Source organism: Theropithecus gelada, chromosome X (assembly GCF_003255815.1).
Source record: "Theropithecus gelada isolate Dixy chromosome X, Tgel_1.0, whole genome shotgun sequence".
NCBI classification, from domain to species: Eukaryota; Metazoa; Chordata; class Mammalia; order Primates; family Cercopithecidae; genus Theropithecus; species Theropithecus gelada.
This window is the reverse complement of record NC_037689.1, coordinates 84,017,855-84,033,348: the sequence shown is the minus strand read 5'-3', so window position 1 is coordinate 84,033,348 and position 15,494 is coordinate 84,017,855. Positions and strand designations below refer to the sequence as shown.

The 15,494-nt window shown below is 47.8% G+C and overlaps 1 protein-coding gene across 1 annotated transcript; it reads right to left on the bottom strand.

Annotated features, from left to right (window-relative positions):
- Window positions 1-414: 414 nt before the first annotated feature.
- On the bottom strand, window positions 415-10,034 carry AWAT2 (acyl-CoA wax alcohol acyltransferase 2). Its single transcript, XM_025373138.1, has 8 exons — window positions 9,950-10,034; window positions 4,235-4,345; window positions 3,816-3,886; window positions 3,368-3,572; window positions 2,959-3,133; window positions 2,081-2,280; window positions 1,668-1,857; window positions 415-1,524 (listed from the first exon to the last, which is right to left on the bottom strand). Exons 1-7 carry the CDS (start codon window positions 10,032-10,034, stop codon window positions 1,703-1,705), a joined length of 1,002 nt encoding a protein of 333 aa, XP_025228923.1. The 3' UTR covers window positions 415-1,524; window positions 1,668-1,702.
- Between the last annotated feature and the right edge of the window lie 5,460 nt (window positions 10,035-15,494).

Genomic DNA, 15,494 nt, shown 5'->3' with positions numbered 1-15,494 from the left:
ACTAGTAAGTGTGCCAGCCTGGTCTGATTCCTTCCCAGCCAAGGCTGCTGTTACCTGGAAAAGTAGTATTTGCCTATTTTGCCCTCCATCCATCCTGAGCTAAAATCAATAGGGAAGAGGCTCACAGGAAGAAGACCTGATAGCAGCTCAAGAACACGTAGCTCAAGAGAGGTCTGGCGCTTTTCACAATCCCAGCACCTTTCCCCCCCGGCCCCCACCAATCTTTTGGCTTCCCCGGGCCCACCCCCGTGCCATTGTATAGGTGGAGCAATGTGCACACAGTAGACCACGACAAATCTGCAATGGCCAGGTATGCATGGGCTGGGTGTTGCAGCCCAGGCTGGTCCTCTAGCCACCTTAGAGTTTTGTTTTGTTTTGTTTTGTTTTGAGGAAACCAGTCACAGGAAAGCTGCAGACTGTTTAAAAACACTTTATGGAAGCTCAGGGAAAATGTAATCTCTGGCACAACAAGTAACAAAGACAGCAGAAAAGCAGAAGCATGTCTTTGGCCACTGTATACAAATCATCACATGAGGCAGGCACCCAGGGTAGAGGCAGCAGCTCACACTGCAGTAAACACGCAGGATGTTGTAGACCAAACTGACGAACGTAATGCAGGTAAATCACTGGACCAAATGGCACCCACCCAAGAGGAATGGAATGAGAGGGCTGTGAGCCAAATGTTGTAGCCTGTCATTGCAACAGCCATTAGACCAAGAGTCTGAGAGACTTGCCATTCAGAAGGAGAGTTCTTTATGGCTGCTAAAAGCCAGGCGCCTCATTTCCATCCTGAGCAGGCTGGCTGACTCTCAAACAAAGGGCAGAATTATAGGGCCACGCAAGTATAGGCAAGTTGCTGAGGGAACAACAGAGAAAATTAGGCCTGAGTCCAACCTATTCTGTTATAGCTTTATGAGGCGGAAACTGAGTGCGGGCTAGTGGGTAGCAGAGGGTATTTAGGGCATTGTTTGCTCAGGGACAGGAAATGAGGAAAATGGTTGGAAAAGAAAATGGTTCACGTAGCTCTCCAGTTTATAAAGTTCAATCACATCCAATATTGTTTCATCTTCCCAACAGCCTTTGAGGTAAGCAGGGGACAGATTGTTAGTCTCATTTTATAGATGAAGAAAGGAGGCTCAGAGGTGACTGATTGCCTCACAGTCACGTGGCTTGAAGTTGGTGGAGCTTGAACTCAAAGCCCACTGGCTCTGCAGGTCCCAGTCCTACTCCTGTAGGAAGTAGGACTCAATGCCAGGAGATGGGGCTCAATGCCAGGAGATGGGGCTCAATGCCAGGAGATGGGGCTGTTTGACAGCTAGAGAAGGAGAGACATGCGCAGGGATCCCAGAGCCCTTGAAACAGAGGAGTGGGTGCACACGCAGTATCAGAACATGGGCTTTTTATTTTGTCCATTGTTTTCTTCAATGCTGGCACCAAAGTGCCTTCAGGGCACCTCTCCCCTAGGCTCTTCCCTGTTTCTTGGGACTCTGTCTCCTGTAGCTGCAAAGAAAGGGCAGAAAAGAGCTGGAAGGAAAAAGAAATGAAGTGGGAAAAGGAGTGCAGAAAACGAGCAAATGAACAGGCCCTCCCCATAAGGAGGACTGGTCAAATCAGGAGCGGGAGCCCCATAGGTGACTCTTGTCCTCCTGTTCTCACTGGGTCCATACCTTCCAGCCAGGATGAAGGCTGCTGGGGATGTCTGTCAAATTATCTCCAGCTCCTGGGTCTCTGAGATACCAAACTTGGTCTTATGCTGGTCAAACAGTTTACGTAGGGCATCAATATAGAGTGCGTGATATTTAGCCACGATCTCCTGGCTTGGATTCTCAATCTTGGGCATTGGTAGAGGCTCCCCGACTGCCAGGGGAGACAATGAAGGAAAAGAGAAAAGCATCAGAATAGCTCATTCCTCAGAATAGGCCCCAGGCCTCAAGCCCAGACTATCCCCATCCTCACCTCAAAAAGCTGCCACTCATCCTAGCCAGCCTCCCTGCCTCTGAGCAGAGTCAGAGCTGAGGTTCAGCCTCAGAGCTAGATCCTGTGTCCTAGACTGAGGCTGCCAGCAGAAAGGCCCACTCACCAATGGTGGTTACAGGCCGACTATAGGGCAGAAGGCCCCAGGATTTCTTGGTGAAGCCACGTCCATAGAAAGCACAGGGGTAGATGTGTATCATACTCCGGAACCACTTCTGGAAGCGGTTGACAAAGCCACCAGGTGTGAAAATATGCTGATCATAGAGGTCCGTCTCCCCAAAGGCATACGCAGGTATTAGAGCCACCCTGCAGAGCAAAAGCATATCCTGTGAAGCCCAGAAAGGTAGGGACTTTGTCAAATGCCAGACACGCTGACGGCCCGTGATCCCTGGGTCTGCCTACAGGCTTCTCAGACCTCAGTCCAGCTGTGCCTAGATCCAAGTTGGGAGCTCCATGGCCTACCCCTGGCTGCCTGTGGGGGCAAAGCAGTAGTAAGCTAAAGGAGGAGGCAAGCTCAGACCCTCCTGGGAACCCCTGGGTCTGAAATGGTGGAAGGTTAAGACCCAAGGGCCATGCCAGTTGATTTTCTTCACTTTAACACAAGCTAAGCTTGGCTCTCTCTGAGACAGAGTTGTTGCCAGTCCCCTTGTATAGAGGGACCGGCCCAGATGAGAGGCTGCTGTGAGGGAGAACAGGCTCAGGGCTGGCCCTCTGCCCTTTCTACTTCAGCAGAAACGCCTCCAGGACCTGGTCTCAGCTCTTCAACCCAGAGGTGGCTTTCCTCCTCCCTCTTTTTTTTTTTTTTAACTTATTTATTTTTTTAATTGACAAAAAAAATTATCTTCCTGATGACCATAGTTCATAAGAATGTATTGTATACTTCCTTCTCTCTCTGTGGATGTCCTTTCCTCAAAACCCCGTCTTCTTCTTTCCCTGCAACACTTTTGGATCCCTTCCCCCAGCCTGGACTGGAGCTGTCCTTACCCATGCTGAAGGGCCGTGCGCACAAAACCAGACCGGTTCTTCAAGACCAGGGTGGAAGAGCCTGGCAGGCTGTATCTGCACTCAGCCAGTCCACCAACCACCACAATGATCATGTTGCCTGTGCCTTTATGAGTCAGCAGAAAGTCGATGGAGGATTGACTTACAGAGCAGATCCCTGGTGGATAGAAAAACCCAAACAGCCATTGGCCACTTCCCAAACCCCTACATTTCCTCTCTACTGCTTCAAAGGAGGGACAGTGCAAAGAACCTCACATCAGGCAAGTGAGCCTATGATAGCTGTTTCAGACCAGAACGGATCGGGAGCTGGCCTTGCTCTCATGCATCCCCCTACACTTCTCCCTTGGGGAGCCATTTTTTCTTTGGCTTTGTGTCCTAGGAGCCAACTTACCTGCAGACATTACATATTCCCTGAGGAAAGGCATCCAGAAAAAGGCTCCCAGTGTGAGCACGTAAGGGGTGATGCCAGGAAATATCTTGGAGAAGCCTGAGGCCTCTGTGGCAAAGTGGCCAAACCATCCACAGGCCAAGATCCCATGAGGGTGGCAGACGAGGATGTAGTTGCGGCTGGGGGAGATGTCATGAGTCTTCAGAAGCTGCGGAAGAAAGTAGAATCAGGAGGGCTATCCCCAGGGTAGAGAACTCCTCTTTTGGGCAGAGATCTGAAAAGAAAAGGACTGCTAGGTCTAGCCATGCAGATTGCCCAATGTACAACTCCAGGGGGCGTCATTCTCAAGAGCCTCAATGTAGATGGCGCCCTCCACCCCTAGCCTGACCCAACTCCTAGCACTGAAGTTGGGGCTGAGCCCAGGCCTGAGTGGGGACCTGGGGCTACTGACCTTGAGAGGGAAGTAATCCCTGTAGTGTTTCCACAGGCGCCAGTGCCTCACACAGGTAAACCGGCGGCCGCCTGAAAACAGAGGCAATGCAGCCAAGCTTTGTCCATTCCCACTGTGGGCCTGCCCTAGGGTGCTCTCACCCCCTGCTGTTTCCTGGCCTCTTAAGTGGCAACGAAGGTGGGCATATCAGGGCAATTTAGGACAGGCCTAGCTTCTGCTTCACTAGCTGCCCCTCCCCTAACCTACTCCAGTTCTGATCTGGGCCTTTCTACCACATTAAAAGGACCCCTTCCCTCAGCCTCTCTAGCCCAGGGAGGGACAGGCTAAAGGGCTGTCTGGGAATTGGCCAGAGCCTCTCAGGATTGTGATGAGAGAAGGGGAAAGAGCATGTGGCAACACAGCACCAGCAGGACCCTTACCTCGCTGAGGGGTCTTCCAGTCAAAAGCCAGCCAGATGAGAATAAGCACAGTGACAGGCCAGTATGGTGTGAACACCACCAGGTAGAGGTTGACAATGGTCACAGTGGTTGCTGCAGGAAGCCCAGACCAGAGTTAATGAATTTCAAGCGGTCCCTCATACTTACCCTATCTCTGGAGTTCTGTCCATCCCAAAGTCATATGCACTCTCTCTCACACATACCCACTCAACACTCTCACTTCTTCACCCCAGCACCTGGCCCACCTGCCCATGTCCCCAGCCCCCTCTCCTATCTGGTCTTGGAAACCTGATTCAGGTCTAGAAGCCAAGGTGTCTTCCTCCCTAGCTGAGCTTCACACTGTAAGCCCTCTCCTCCCTGCGCCCTGCTCCAGCACTGCACTGGGCTCTGCCTGCAGTGTGGTCAGTGGCAGTGAGCCAGTGGTGGGCCACCAGAGGTGGGGAATCCTGGAACAGTTTTCCTCCAGTTCACATCCCACTCTCCATATCTTCTCTCTGAGGCATTAGTTAAGGGAATACCAGGGAAAGCACAAACCCACCTTCAGCCCAGTTGGGAGCACACCAGATGGCAAAGAAACAAAGAAAAATACAAACCGGAATAGAATAAGGTACTGGGCTGTATTAAGTTCCAGTAAGACAGGAACGCTGTAGGTTAGCGTAGTTAGGAAGAGTTACTAGAGATGAGTCATAGGGAGCCACACTCAGAATTATTACTGAACTCAGTTTTTAAGGCAGCCGTAAGTAAGATTATTTGGGAAAGTAGGTCAATAAAAGGTTAGAAAAGACAGAGAACATTTCAAATTGAACATCGTAGATTGAACACAAGTTTTTGCCTTGACTTCTTGCTGGAGCTCCATGAAAATTATCATTAAAATGTTTTTTAAAATATAGATCCACAAGGAGAAAGAGAATTAATGAGATGCCAACAGCAGATAAGAGATATTAGCAAAACATTTCCATATAGGACAGCAGATGAAGGAGGGGGTAACTGACTTAGAACAAAAAAATTAAAATCTAGTTACCTGAAGGGGGATGCCTACAAGATGTGAGCCTATTTGCACTGGAGGATCTAGGAAAGATTCAGAATTTGGAGGCATCAGGTGCCACAAGAGGCAGGGATGAGGCACAGGGCTAGAAAAACTGGAGGACAGGTTGAAAGTCTGCCAAGGAATTAGAACCCCAGGTTCCCTCTCCTCCCCTACACAACTAGATGATGGGAAGATTGTTCCCCGAAAAATTGAACCAAACAGACTCTAGACTCAAATACTTACACTAGACACAGTTAAGATATTATATAAGCAGTCAAACTATTAATCAAGTATATAAGTGGAATAAAGGCAATTTCAGATGCACACAGTCTCAGATAATTTGTCTCCCATGCTCCTGTCTCAGAAAACTACTGGAGAATGTGCTTCACCAAAATGAGGGATTAAACCAAGAGAGAGGAAGGCATAGAATCCAGGAAAAAAATGACCCAATGAAGGAGGGCAGCAAGCAGGGCCAGGGATAGGGAGAGGTGAGCAAGGTGCCCAGGGCAGAACATTGAGCAAGACACTCACTCTCAGGTCATGCAAGTACTGGCCCATCACTTGCACAGCCCTGAGAGTGAGCACTTTCTTAAATTTTGCACTCAAGGTGCCTCAAGGGCCCTGAAGGTGACAGCTGTGCATGAGGCCAAATTGTAACAGGAAGATGCTGAGCTCCAGCAGCGATGTTCTAAAGGAAATAAAATGATGGGGGGGACTTAGATTCTTGTTGCATTTGCCTATACTGAGAGATTGACATGTCTGCAGAGATTCAGAGGGTGAATTCGTGATAACTAATAGATTTCTAATAGATAACAAAAGAAACGTAAAATGAAGCAATTAACTACAATTCATTTCAGTGCATGGTATGAGTAAGGCTACAACTAGAGTTTCTGAATGAAATGAACGATTTTCCTGACACTTTGTGGTAAGAAACTCACCCCCTAAATGGCTTTAGGATGCTTCACTATGAAATATTAAATTTGTGTGCCTGTTTCAAGACCACTGTACTCAATTTTTTTTTTTTTTTTTTTTGACAGAGTCTTGCTCTGTCGCCTAAGTTGGAGTGCAGTGCCATGATCTCAGCTCACTGCAACCTCCACCTCCCGGGTTCAAGCAGTTCTCGTGCCTCAACCTCCCCAGTAGCTAGGATTACAGGCGTGCACCACCATACCTGGCTAATTTTTGTATCTTTAGCAGAGACAGGGTGTTGCCATATTGGTCAGGCTGGTCTCGAACTCCTGATCTCAAGTGATCCACCTGCCTCAGCCTCCCAAAGTGCTAGGATTACAGGCATGAGCCGCTGCCACCGACCTGTACTCAATAATTTTATCTGTGAATTCTAGAGTCTGTGAAGCTTTTTATGTAACAGTTTTCTGCCCAACATTTCATAGGGAACGTTCACAACTGTGCTTCCTCTTTTCTAATCTCAACGGTTTCTTTTTCCAGATAAACTTTGAAATTATTTTGTCAAATTGCAATGATGATACTTCTAGGATTGGAATTAGGTATTTTTTTTTTTTTTTTTTTTTTTGAGACGGAGTCTCGCTCTGCCGCCCAGGCTGGAGTGCAGTGGCCGGATCTCAGCTCACTGCAAGCTCCGCCTCCCGGGTTCACGCCATTCTCCTGCCTCAGCCTCCCGAGTAGTTGGGACTACAGGCGCCCGCCACCGCGCCCGGCTAGTTTTTTGTATTTTTTAGTAGAGACGGGGTTTCACCGTGTTAGCCAGGATGGTCTCGATCTCCTGACCTCGTGATCCGCCCGTCTCGGCCTCCCAAAGTGCTGGGATTACAGGCTTGAGCCACCGCGCCCGGCCGGAATTAGGTATTTTTAATCCTTATGTTAAGTAGAAAAAGTTTTATTTCTAAAAAATATTTAGTACTTAGATTCAAAAATTGATTTTAAAATATTACATTAAAAATAAAATGAAACGAGGCAATTATAAAATAGCTCAGTTATGAATCATATTTTCTAGTCTTAGGCATTTAACCAAAACCTGTGCTATAACAATTTTGGGAGGATGGGGAAAGAGGAAGTTCCAGTGATAGTGTATACAGCCAAATTCTCATCTTCCATATTAGGAAGTCAATAGACAATGTCTAAAATTGTTACATCAGCAAATAATAAGATTTAGAAATATGGAAGTAAATTCCAGAAGAAAGAACCAACAAAGTTGAAAAGCACTGCCTTGGGAAAGAGCATTAAGGGTGGAGCAAAGGCCAGTAGTTCTTGGGTTTTGATAAGCACCATATGACACTACTGACTTCTTCGAGAAGTAAAGAGAGGCATGAGCCTAGTCCAGAGGACACCTCCCAGTTTCCTTTAGGCTCTGCTCAAACCTAGGCAGTGCTGGGGACATCTTGTAAGTGTGGCCTCAGGTAGGGTGCCCTGTGATGTGATGAATCTTGGATCTGCCACTTACTGTGTGTGACCAAAGACGTTGCTGAGCCTCAGTTCCTCATCTGCAACATGGGAACTAAAATACCAATATCTGCCCTATTTCCCTCACTTATTGGGAGGGCCTTCTCTCAAGGCCTTTATGGTCCAAATGGATTCAATTGCACTCCTAGAGTGAAGAGCTGAGAGGCCTCCGAAGGGCCATTGCCCCACTTGCCCTATGTGAGCTAGTGAGAAAGGGGCAAACACTGGCAGCCCACGTCTGCTGCCAGGACCGAGAGCTCTTCTGCCTGCCCTCTCTGTACTTCTTAGTATACCCAAAGTCAAACTCCAGTTAGGAGTCCTCTGAGTCCATTTTGTCCCTGGACTCATCCCCTTTCAGCCACTCTCTTCCTTAACCCTTCTCCGCTCCACCTGCGCCCCTGCCACCTCACACTGGGACCTGATCCCTCAGTCTTGCTTCCTCCATTTCTCTCATGCCCTGTCCCCATCTTCAAGTCCTATTAATTCGACTCCAATTTCTTGAATCTCCCCTCTTCTTTCTTCTTCTCTGCATCACCATCACTAATGGCCTGGTCCAAATTACTGCCATCTGGATTACTGCAACAGCCTCCTACCTGGCATTGCCCCTTTCACTTCTATCTTCCTATGATCAGTTTACTTCACAGAGCTAGAGTAATCTTTGATGCCATCACCTTGTGTCAGTCTCCCTCATGGCTCCACATGGCTCTCAGAAAAAGTCCAAACTCCTTTCCATGGTTTACAAAGCCCTATACAATTTGTTCCCTGCCTGTTCCTCCAGTCTCTTCCTTCTTCCCTCTCTTGTTTGTTCATTCATTCATTCAATATCTATCGAACACCAATTCTGTACTTCTCACCCTCCACCTCACTTAACCACTGGCAGCTTCTTGAATGCATTATGTGCCCTTTGCCATCCTAGCTTTTCCATGTGTTGCCCATTCTCTGCCCCAAATGCTCTTCCTTTCTTCGTCTATTTCCTATTTGTCCTTCAAGAGTCAACTCAAATTCAAGAGAAAAATGGGCAGAGGTCATAAATGGGCAGTTAACAGAAAAAGAAATACTAATTGCTGATAAGATGAAAAGATGCTCAATCTCATCAGTAATTAAGGACGTTCAAAGTGAGGCGACAGCTAATGGTTTCTTGCCTGTCACTTCTAGGTGGAGGTAGTAAGGACTGCGGATGAGTTCTCCATTCACTTTCCCTCCCATGCTGTGGTAATCCCTCAAGTTCCATTTTGCAGTGACACAATTTGGTGGTGCCTCCATCTGCCTGAGTATTAGTGTCCACAGTGAGCGGTGACTCCCACCAACCTATGTTGGACATTCAGCATGAACAAAAAGTAACCATTTGCTGGGTTAAGCCACTGAGATTTCAGGGTAAATTTATCAGCACGGCATAACTAGACCATCCTGATTAATACACCCTGAATGCTCTCACTTTGCAAATGAGGAAAATAAGACTCAGAAAGGATAAATACCTTGCTAACAATTGCACAGATAGTAAGTAGTAGACCTGGAATTTGAAAACAAGTGAGGTGAGGTAAGGAATGCCCACCCTTCCTATTCACTGGCATGCCTCTGTGGCAGCCCTGTGCACCAGGGCCTACTTGCATTCTTTATTCCTAGATAGTTTACAAGGTCACTTAATTCATGTCCCTGACTCCAGCCGGTACTCACCTGAACCACTGGAAAGGCGAGAATGTTTTCTAGGACCCCTTCCCACAGTAATGATTTGTTTCAGCATTTAGAACACAGTGGCCAGCATAGAAATAACTTTGACCAAGTGTTCGTAGTGTAGGTGTTGGAAGACATGGATGGATAAATGGTCAAATTCCTCTGGACGAGGTTTCCAGAGCCTCAGTCTGCCACCTGACCCAACTGTCTGTCACTGGTGGTTTGCTTGAGTCCCTGTGATTGCAGCTAAGCCCTTTTCCTTGGCTAGCCTCAGTGGAACTGCTCCTCATCTTCCCAAAGCATGCCCTCTACACCCCAATGTAGACCCAGGAGGTCTCACACCTGCAGCAAAACCCATGTGCATACACGCGCATATACACACCCCTGCATAGGCACACACCCATATGCACACACACATATGCCCACAGGGACACTCACAGATCCCACAAATACCATGGCCAACCTTCCTGGTTTCGCTGGAACAACCCTAGTTTGACCATTGAACATCCTGCAACCCTAAAATCCTTCAGTCTCAGGCAAACCAGGATGGTTGGTCACCCTACCAAAGGCTGAAGACTCACTGATAATAAAGGCAATGGAGATCCAGTGGAAAAGAGCAAAGACCTCCAGGGCGGTCTTGAGGTCCTTCTTAGAGGGCAAGAACATTGTGCCCAGCGTCCCAGTGGCTCCAGTTAAGCGCTGTTCAGCTGCCCAGCCCTGATTGCTCAGGAGTCTGTGATGTTCCCTCTCTTAATGTTTTCTTCTCCAGCCCCTGCCTAGTCTCCGCCCCTGTACCACCACCCCCCAACAAAATTACAGGACCACATAACGCCTCTGCTTATCCTGTTCCTTCCAGCTGCCCACTCACCTGTACTTTTACCCACTTGGGTATTGCCTGGACTGAGATTGTGACACTCCTTTGCACACCTGGCTAGAGAAATGTGGATGAAGCCCTGGAGTGGGAAGTTAGTGTAGGCGTGCAGCTGACAAGAGGCCTCCAGGGCCAGTCTGGATGGTGGAGGGTGATGGGCAGGAGGGAGCCCAGGGCTCAAATGGGACACAGGACTTGCATTTCTGTTTCTGAGGCCCAACTGTCTATGATCTCTCAGTGACAATGTGATTGGAGGGCAAAGGGAAGGAGGTCACAGGCCAGGCCTTAGAAATACCTTCAGCCTTTTGGTCAGTCTGGGAGAACTCATTACTCACATTGAAGAGACATCACATGTATGTCTGTGAGCTATCATAGGTACTGAATAAAACTGTTATTGAAAGAAGAAACAAATGTTAGGGTATATTATTCTGTGTACATGAAATTTTAGAATAGGCAAAACCAATCTGTAGTGAAACAAATCAGAGCAGTGGTTACCTGTGCTGGGGGATTGACTAGGAAGGGGCATGATGGAAATCTTTAGGGGTAACAGCGACGTTTTCTGTCTTGATAGGACTTTGAGTTACACAGATCAAAACCTCATTACTCAGTGAGTATACACTTAAAATTTGTACATTTCACTGCCTGTGCATTTTACCTCAAAAGTAAACAAATATAGAACTCTCATTAATTCTGAAGTGTTTAGGGGTGAAGAATACTAGGCTGGGCATGGTAGCTCACACCTGTAATCCCAGCACTTTGGGAGGCCAAGGCAGGAGGATCAGTTGAGGACAGGAATTAGAGATTACAGTGAGGTATGACCATGCCACTGCACTACAGCCTGGATGACAGAGTGAGACCCTGTCTCTAAAAAAACAAAACAAAAAAAGAGTGCTGATGTCTGCAATTTACTTTGAAATACATATAAAATATACTGATGGGTGGATACAGGGATGTATTGATGGATAAATATGTAATAAATCAAACATAGCAAAATATTATCTGTGCAATCTAGGTGGTGGGTGTTCACTGTAGGATTCTTTCAACTACTCTGTAGGTTTGAATTTTTTAATAATAGAATTTTGAAAAAAGAGTTCCCTCAAGGTCATACTTTGGGAGACCGAGGCAGGTGGATCACCTGAGGTCTGGAGTTCGAGACCAGCCTGACCAACATGGAGAAACCCCATCTCGACTGAAAAATACACAATTAGCCGGGCGTGGTGGCACACGCCTGTAATCCCAGCTACTCGGCAGGCTGAGGCAGGAGAATCACTTGAACCCAGGAGGCGGAGGTTGTGGTGAGCTGAGATTGCACCATTGCACTCCAGCCTAGGCAACAGGAGCAAAACTGTGTCTCAAAAAAAAAAAAAAAAATTGCAGTGGCTCGCTCCTGTAATCCCAGCACTGTGGGAGGCTGAGGTGGGTGGATCACTTGAGGTCAGGAATTCGAGACCAGCCTGGCCAATATGGCAACACCCCGTCTCTACTAAAAATACAAAAAATTAGCTGGGCATGGTGGCGCGTGCCTGTAATCCCAACTACTCTGGAGGATGAGGCATGAGAATCACTTGAACCCGGGAGGCAGAGGTTGCAGTGAGCTGTGATCCTGCCACTGCACTCCAGCCTGGGCAACAGAGCATGACTCTGTCTCATTAAAAAAAAAAAAAATTTTTACAAATGTGACTTTTTTTCATGCACATACATGTGCACATGTGGTCTTTGCCTGTGAGCATATACATACAAAGGGAAAATACATATCTAGTTGTCAACACATGTTTGTATGTGCACATTAGTAGGTGGCATCTCCAAGTCTGTGTGTGATGGGAGATATGCGAGTGTGAAAGATACCAAGTCCAGCCAGGTGTGTCCTATAGACCAAATACATGGAAGGGTGGAAGCCTGGAAGGGTGTCTTAATGCAACATCTAATTATTATGAGGACATAATATATACCAGGCACCATTCTGGGCAGCAAAACAAACTAAAAAAAAATCATGCTTTTGTGAAGTTTATATTCTGGTGGAGGAAGTTTGTCTTCCTCCGTCTACTTCCTCCTTCTACTAAAATGATAGAAATTAATTAATTAACTAATTCTATAGTGTGTTCTAAGGTGATAAAACCTACGGGGAAAAAACATTTGAGCAGAGTAAGAGGGATGGATGCAGAGTGCTGGGCAGTGGGAAGGGATCAGGCAGGGAGAGCAGGCTTTACAATTTTAAAAGGAGTGATCAGGAAAGGGCACGCTGAGAAGGTGGCATTTTAGCAAAGGCTTGAAGGAGATGAGGAAGCAAGCAGTGTGGCAATTTGGATTGAGAATGTTCTAGGCAGAAGAAACAGTAAGGGCACAGCCCCTGAAATAAGGTGTCCCTGGCAGGTCATGAGGAGGAGCAAGAAGACTTGAATCAAGTGCATGAGAAGAACTGAGTAGGTGACGGCAGAGAGCAGAGAGCCTGGCAAAGGCCTGCTCATGGAGGGCCTTGTAGGCCAACATAAGGACTCAGCCTTCTACTCTGACCGAAATGGGAAGCCTCTGTAGGGCTTTGAGCAGACAAAAGTCAGAATGACTTAAGTTGCTAAAGGGTAGGGAAGAAGGAAGAGACCTTTGAGGGGCTACGACAATAATCCCCTGTGAGAGATAACAGTGCCTCACACCAGGTTGGTGGCAGTGGAGATGGAGAGAAGTAGTTGGATTCTCCATGAACATAGAATTCCACAAAAGACCATTTGGCAGAAGGGCTGGAGTTGGGACGAGGCAGAGGAATAACATTCTGTACGGCCCTGTGGGAAGGATCTGCGCTTGCCTGCCAAGGAGAAGCCAACTCAGCACAGCTGGGGTTGGGCTGTGGGCCAAGTGCGTGGAGCCCCAGGACACTTCCAGGGGCCAGCACCCAGGCAGCGAGTGGAGACCGCAGCAGCCTGAAAAGAGAGGAAGAGCTGCCTACCAGAGAAGAAGGCCTGGGACTGAGGCCACTTCACTCCCTCCTCTGAGACACTCCTGAGACGGGCCTCATTTGTATCAAGCCTGGCCTTGCGGAACTGTGTTGATTCCACCTCTTCACACATCTGTCCCCTGCCCCTGATGCCTCACTCTCCCATCTTGGTCTGGGAGCTCTCAGGGGCAAGAATTGGGTGGTTCTGGGTCTGACTGTTCTCACGTGCCCAGCCCCTAACACAGGCCACACAGTAGCCACTCACTGACAATTGTTATGAAAATGCCTGAGTGGATGGAGGCCTGGCCCATATGGCACTGGGCAAGTCTCTGAGGCTTGGTTTCCTCACTTCTAAGTAGGAGATAATGAATGGTCACTCTCAGACATGTGAGAATCCAGAGAAGTCATAGATGGTCGATCACTTTGTGAACCGTGAAATGGTGTCCAAACACAGGTTGCCACCGTTGCTGCCATTGAGAGAAGGGGTGGGAAGGATACAGTGGGGCACTGAGGAGTGAAGGCCCAGAGCCAAACTGAACCTGTCCCAGAATGGGCTTCCCTCCAACAGCATCACTGTGGAGAAAGAATGGCAGAAATTCTGGAGCAGAAGCCATGGCAGGGTGAATGTTTTGGACATTTTGGAAGCCCTGCCTTCTCGTCCACAGAAAGAAGGCCATGTACCTAGCTGATGCATCTGCGTGCATCCCCCCCCCCATCCTAACACCAAACAGAGAGGTGGTCAAGATTGTGTGGGGGCTTCCAGTCCTTAGTCCTATCCCCCTCCACCATCTCTCCACTCTATCCTCACAACATTCCTGGACTTTCTGAGACTCAGAGATGGTCAAAGCTGGAAGGGTTCTTGGAGTTTTCCATTAATAATTCCAAGCTACTCAGGGGAAGACTCTCCATGGCTTTCATTGAGACCCCTGCCAGTGAAATATTTTTTCATGCTCTCAGACCCAGGCTCAAACCTCACTGGTCCTACTCTCTAGGCTCCTGGAAACAGATGAAAAATAAAGCCAGTCATTCTTCCTTTACATAGCAGTTTTTACTCTGTCCAGGTAGGGTTGTCAGGTAAAATAACAGGATGCCAGTTAAATTGGAATTTCAGATAAACCATGAACAGTGTTTGAGTGTAAGTATGTCCCATGCAATATTTGGGACATACTTACACTAAAACATTATTGCATGGGACATACTTCTACTCAAACATTATTTGTTGTCCATCTGAAACTCAAATTTAACCAGGTTCTGTACTTTTATTTGCTAAATCTGGCAACCCTATGATCAGACCGGGATCACGTGGTCAAAGCTGTTGGCACACCCTGGCAGCCACAGCCGGGCCTTATCTGGCACATCCAGAGAGCAGACCCCATTCAGTGGCTCACGAAGTCTGAATGTCATCCCCAATTTCTCAGCTGCCCCAGAAATCAGGCTAGCCTCCATCTCCTGCGCTTAACGGCTTACTCAGATTCTTCCAGCAGAGTCCCCACTGTGCTGAGGGATATTTCCTGCATGCCCAGCACCCACTGCCAGCCCACTCATCTCTTCTGATTCTGGTTCAAGGGCCAGTTCTCGCTTTCTCTCATTTAGCAAACTAAGAATGATCAGGGTATGGGAGCCTACCTAAGAAACCAAAGCAGGACATTAGTGATGGAAGGCAAAGAAAATCAAGCATGACAGTTTGAAAGTGCCAGAGTGGGCCTCTTCTGACTCAGAGGATTGGAGATGGTCACTGTCCTCTGCTCTGGTGGGTAACATGTACCTTTCCTGTTTCCAAAGGGCTCCTGGGATTGGCGGCTTTCACATGGCCACTTTTTCCCAAACATTCACATTCACCTCCAACTTCATGCCACTGGTGACAGTAACAAGTCTCAAACTCTCCCGGGAATGCTTATGCAATCCTTCAGCAGATGTGGAAAGGGAACAGGAGAAACTTCTCTGGGTACATAGACCATTGCTGAGGACGGACAGAGGGAGAAAAGAGGCTAGAACACTAATCAAGAGCAAGACTAGGAACCTGTCTTCCAAAGGTCAGCTTCAATTTTGTATGCAGTTCTGTAGTTGTTTTTTAATCTGTCTTCTCCTACTTGGCTGTATGCTCCTTGAGATCAGGAGCCTCTATTTTGTTCATTGTTACATCCTAAGTGCCTAGAACAGTGCCTGGAACATTGCAGGGCTGATAAATGGTGGCTCAACGACTGATTGAATGAATGAGCAAAGGGGGTTGGCATAGGAGAGGGGTCAGGAACAAGGTTGGGGCAGCACAGAAACCAGGCCTGAACAGAGCAGGAAGCTCATGTGGCCCCAGAGCCTTAAGGGACACGTG

What these genes read in the sequence shown, in the direction of transcription:
- AWAT2 (XM_025373138.1), bottom strand. Translation starts at nt 10,034, where the DNA reads ATGTTCTTGCCCTCTAAGAAGGACCTCAAGACCGCCCTGGAGGTCTTT. An exon ending in GGAATATGTAATGTCTGCAG is followed by an intron (nt 3,134 to 3,367) that starts GTAAGTTGGCTC and finishes TCTATCCACCAG; the next exon opens with GGATCTGCTCTGTAAGTCAA. An exon ending in CGCACGGCCCTTCAGCATGG is followed by an intron (nt 2,281 to 2,958) that starts GTAAGGACAGCT and finishes TTTGCTCTGCAG; the next exon opens with GGTGGCTCTAATACCTGCGT.